The sequence below is a fragment of the Loa loa genome (genome assembly GCF_000183805.2).
Source record: "Loa loa unplaced genomic scaffold supercont3.101, whole genome shotgun sequence".
NCBI classification, from domain to species: domain Eukaryota; kingdom Metazoa; phylum Nematoda; class Chromadorea; order Rhabditida; family Onchocercidae; genus Loa; species Loa loa.
Genome location: NW_018108281.1, coordinates 196,950 through 201,410, shown reverse-complemented (window position 1 = coordinate 201,410; position 4,461 = coordinate 196,950). Strand labels below are relative to the sequence as shown.

Here is a 4,461-nt window from a genome sequence, read left to right as displayed (position 1 = left end):
AGAACAATGACACAATAACTTCTTCCGGAAGCATTTAATAAAAGAAATATTTCAGGAAATCAATGAAGAGGACGGTGGAAAAGTATTTGAAGAATTGAAAACATTTGCTCCACCGTATTCAAGTCCTAATCATTTTGCTACTACAAACAATATAAGAGTGTATGTCACATCAGCTGGATTTCAAGAACAACAATCATCACGGCAGACAATTTTGAATTCTGAGATCCGGACGAATAGAGATGATTCAACGGTTGGAAGATATTACATTTCACCCGGTACATCACGGCTTACTCCATCATTGCATATGAAGCAGATACATCCGGAAAAGGACAGAAATCCTTCGATCGATTCAAATCAAGAAAACAATTTATGCGTTGCATTTGGTAATGAAACTTCAGGGAGCCACTACAGTGTACCAAGATGCGACGAAAATAAGGTATACAGTACAGGTGAAGAACAGAATGGCGGAAATACAACAGTGTATATCACATCAACCGGTTTTGAAGAGCAACAATTGCCACTGGATTTTGGCAATCCAATGAGCGCAAATAATTCAATGGATGAATGGAATCAAATTCCGGTGACACGGAATGAAGGACAAGCAAACGTATTTCAGTTACACAACAATGGGCTTCAAAACAAAGCATTACCAGAAAGTTAGTTTTTTCTTAACCTTTGATTGCTGTTACGAGAAATTTGGAACGGGAGCAGAAAAAAAGACGACCATTGAGACGATAAATGATAAATGTTGATCATTTGGATGAAAAAGATCGTTTCAAACTCAAAATTTGACCATTATTTTTTCAAGGAGATAATAAGGTTAACAAAAATTTTTGTTAAGCAATTGAAAGGAAAACTTAATTAATAGGTATGATATGATAGTGATACATGTACTTATAGGAGCAGTAACTGGAGGATTTACCAGAGAAATGAAACGAAAAACGAAAGATTTTTGCGTTGTTTGTGGTGATAATGCATCCGGTTATCACTACAAAGCTTTAACATGTGAAGGATGTAAGGTATGATGTTTGAAAGTAATAAATATAACATTTGGGAAAATAAAAAAAATGATAAAACTTGAATGATTATTATAAGGTGCTTGGAATGGACCAGCAGAATAATCAAAAAAAAAATTTGTCAAAATGTATCTGAATTTGTTCCGTATGGTATTATTTAATCCTCTGTAAAATCCTACTACAGCATTCATGCCATCTGTAAGCGTTAATTTTAAATTAAATTAAATTAATTGATTAATGATTAATGCTTTCAAATTATCAACCGATAAATTTTCATCAAAACCGTTCGTTATTATATCAAATATCAAATGATGAAATGATATTGGAGTGAATTGCTACGGATGATTTGTATTAACGAGCGAGTAGCCAATCCTCATCGCCAAAAAGTTATTAGATGATATTTCAAGCATTAAAATTCTAATATTTCTCACCTGCTATAACTGATAAATTCAGAGTTTCTTTCGACGAAGCATACAGAAGAAAGCGGAGTACGAATGCTCTAGGGATGGTAATTGTATAGTAACGGTAGAAGGTAGAAATAAATGTCAAAGCTGTCGCTTGAAGAAATGTCTTAAAATGGGAATGGATCCGAATTCTGTAAATATAAAGCAATAAATACAGGTAAATATTTCAATATTTACTTATCAATGAATATTCTTTTTAAACAAATGATAATTTCGAAAATTATCTTTTAGTTCAAAGGATAATGAAATAATTAATTTCTTTTGTATGCTTGAAAAATATCTTGGGCAATTTATTACTAATGAATCCATTGTTACATTAGTTTGGAAAAAATTATTAAAACAATCAAAAAGAAAAACGATCAAAGACCATCCGAAATAACAAATACCAATTATTATCGTAACAAGTAATTCATAGTGTTTACTTGCTAATATGTCTGGAACAATGCATTCTCATTAAAATGATCTTAGGATAATTAGAGTAATGATGGGTAATCGTAAAAAGTAAAGTAACAAAGGGTGATTGTACAATTAGAATAATAAAGGATGATCATTTACTATTTCTCAGGAACTGCTTATGCAAGATATAGTTTTTTGAAATCTTAGTAGTGCATTAAGTACTTCCTTCTATCTCAATTATTTAATCACTGATTTCTCTTATCATTAATTTCTCTATTCTCATATGATCAATTTTTTCTAATTTCTGACTATGATAATGATCAATACAAAATCTGTCTAATTATTCCATTTTAATGAGGAATACAATTTCTTAATTAATAAAAATGTTTGAAGGAAATTAAAATGCTCTCTAACTTATGGTATAAGAAATTCTAAGATCTAAATAGCTACAGAAAATATCTTTTTCAGAATTTGGAACATTAACCACTCAAATAAAAGAATAGAGCAGGATTTAAGCCAAACAGTTTAACGGATGATAAAGAATACGTCTTTGGAACTTTGCAGAAAATATTTTTGGAAATATAATTTCAAAAAGAGGCGCAAAAAAATATTTCAATAATTTGCAGGTGCAATATAATGGGTATATATATCATATTTTCGTTTAAAAAAATTATTCAACTTTTTTCGTGCTTCTCATAATTTCTTCTTTATTTCTTTCGCTTTTTCCCTTTGTTTACAATAAACTTTTTGCTTTTTATTTTGCATTTCATCGTTGAAGAAATCTTCTTTTCGTCATCCCTTCAAGCATTTCAACTTTTTGGATTCAAAAAAAAGAAAAGGTATTCACAGAATCAGAGAATCCATTATCTCAACAAAGTAATCGTCGGCAACTATGTCAACAAATGGTTGTCAATCAAAATGTCATTATCACACGCTTTTTATTGTCATCACTGAAAAATAAGTCAGCAATCTTCTGAATCAAATTTACTAATTACCTTTACAATTATATTTGCTTTGAGAGTTCCCATTGTTCACTAAGGGATCAGTTAAGACAATTTTTTGGCTAAAAATTAAAGTTTAAAATTATTTGAAACATTAGCACATTGAAAAAAGTTGGTGAATAAATGAATGAAATTGGAGTGAATCTTTTTCGTGAAGTTGGAAATGAATTGTGTTTGTTACAAAATGCTTCTAAAAATTGCATCTGAATGCATGCAGGTGCATGAATGTCTGCATGCATTTTCATTTTGATTTGCAAAAGTAAATTACTTGATTGATTAAGCAATTAATATGCTTCATATTAATTATGCAAAAAATTTTCGGCAAAAATTTAAGAAATTTCCAATCATTCTAAATAAGATTGATTGTTTTAATTATCAAATCATCTTGAAACATATGAATATATTAATAAGAATTGAAATTGATGTTTTAGCAGATGAATAATGAAATAAATCAATATGATAGTGCAACAAAACATGTACTTTCAAATATTGTTGACTTTTGATCTGTGACAGGACAATAAAAAGGAATCAATAAAACATACAAAAAAGCACTAATTGATTGAGAAGATAGGATGAAATGTCAATTAGATATGATAGGGAATGTTTCATCAAACTCAATTGATATATAATAATTAATTTTGGTGGAGAAATAACTGCAGTGCTTACTTTTTCGGGATTAATCCTTTTTTTAATTTTCATTCTATTCTTATCCTTCTCATGCTGATCAATTCTTCTACTTTTTATTTCCCTTTATACTAAAAAGTCAATAATCACTTTAAAAAAAAAAAGATAGTGATAATATTAATATTAAAATAAAATCAATATTACGAAACAAAAAATCAATATCGCTATATTTATCACCTAATATTTCACAATGTTACACATTTACTACTCGATAAGATCAATTTTTTCAGAAATTACGATTCAAATTATTCGGATTATAAATTATCGGATTCTGATTTTAAATAGTAATTTAATGCATGGCAATGCATTCTTGACTTAATTAAAATTAAAATTTTGTACAAGGAAAATCCTGTCTGATTTACTGAAGACAGAAAATTTCAATTGATTGTCCTACTTCGTTTTATGCATCTTCCGTTTCCAAACGAAGTACTTAACCGTCGATGCATGCGCTGTAAACTGTAATTGCTCCTGATATCTGATAAATCTACACTTATCATTTCATTAGTTCTTTGAAATCTTTGCGATTGATGTGACACAACTTCTTCTACATTATTACCTGAAATGGCAAGATACCTGGAATTTATCATTTGAATGAGTAAATAGGAAAATTGTCCATTTCATTTCGAAAATGTCACAATTTTTTGGAAATTTGCGTCTAAATCATTGGTTACTATTTCTTTCTCTCCCTCTCTCTCTCTTTCTTTCTCTCTTTCCTTCTCTTCATTTCTCTTTCTTCCTGTTCTTCTTTACTCTTTCAATCAGATACTTTGTTGAACTAATTGCTTCTTCTTTTGATTTTCACATAATTATCTTTTTTCCCTTCAAATAATTAACTTCAAAGAGTGACTTCTACGTTTCTTCACTATCATTACCTCATAAATAAGTATTCAAAAAAAAAGG

General features: G+C 29.3%; 1 protein-coding gene across 1 annotated transcript; it reads left to right on the top strand.

The window, feature by feature from the left end:
* Window positions 1–304: 304 nt before the first annotated feature.
* LOAG_12073 (hypothetical protein) lies at window positions 305–1,631 on the top strand (the record flags this gene model as incomplete). Its single annotated transcript, XM_003147587.1, has 3 exons — window positions 305–656; window positions 901–1,019; window positions 1,470–1,631. The coding sequence occupies 3 exons, from the start codon at window positions 305–307 to the stop codon at window positions 1,629–1,631; spliced, it is 633 nt and encodes a 210-aa protein (XP_003147635.1).
* Window positions 1,632–4,461: the final 2,830 nt, after the last annotated feature.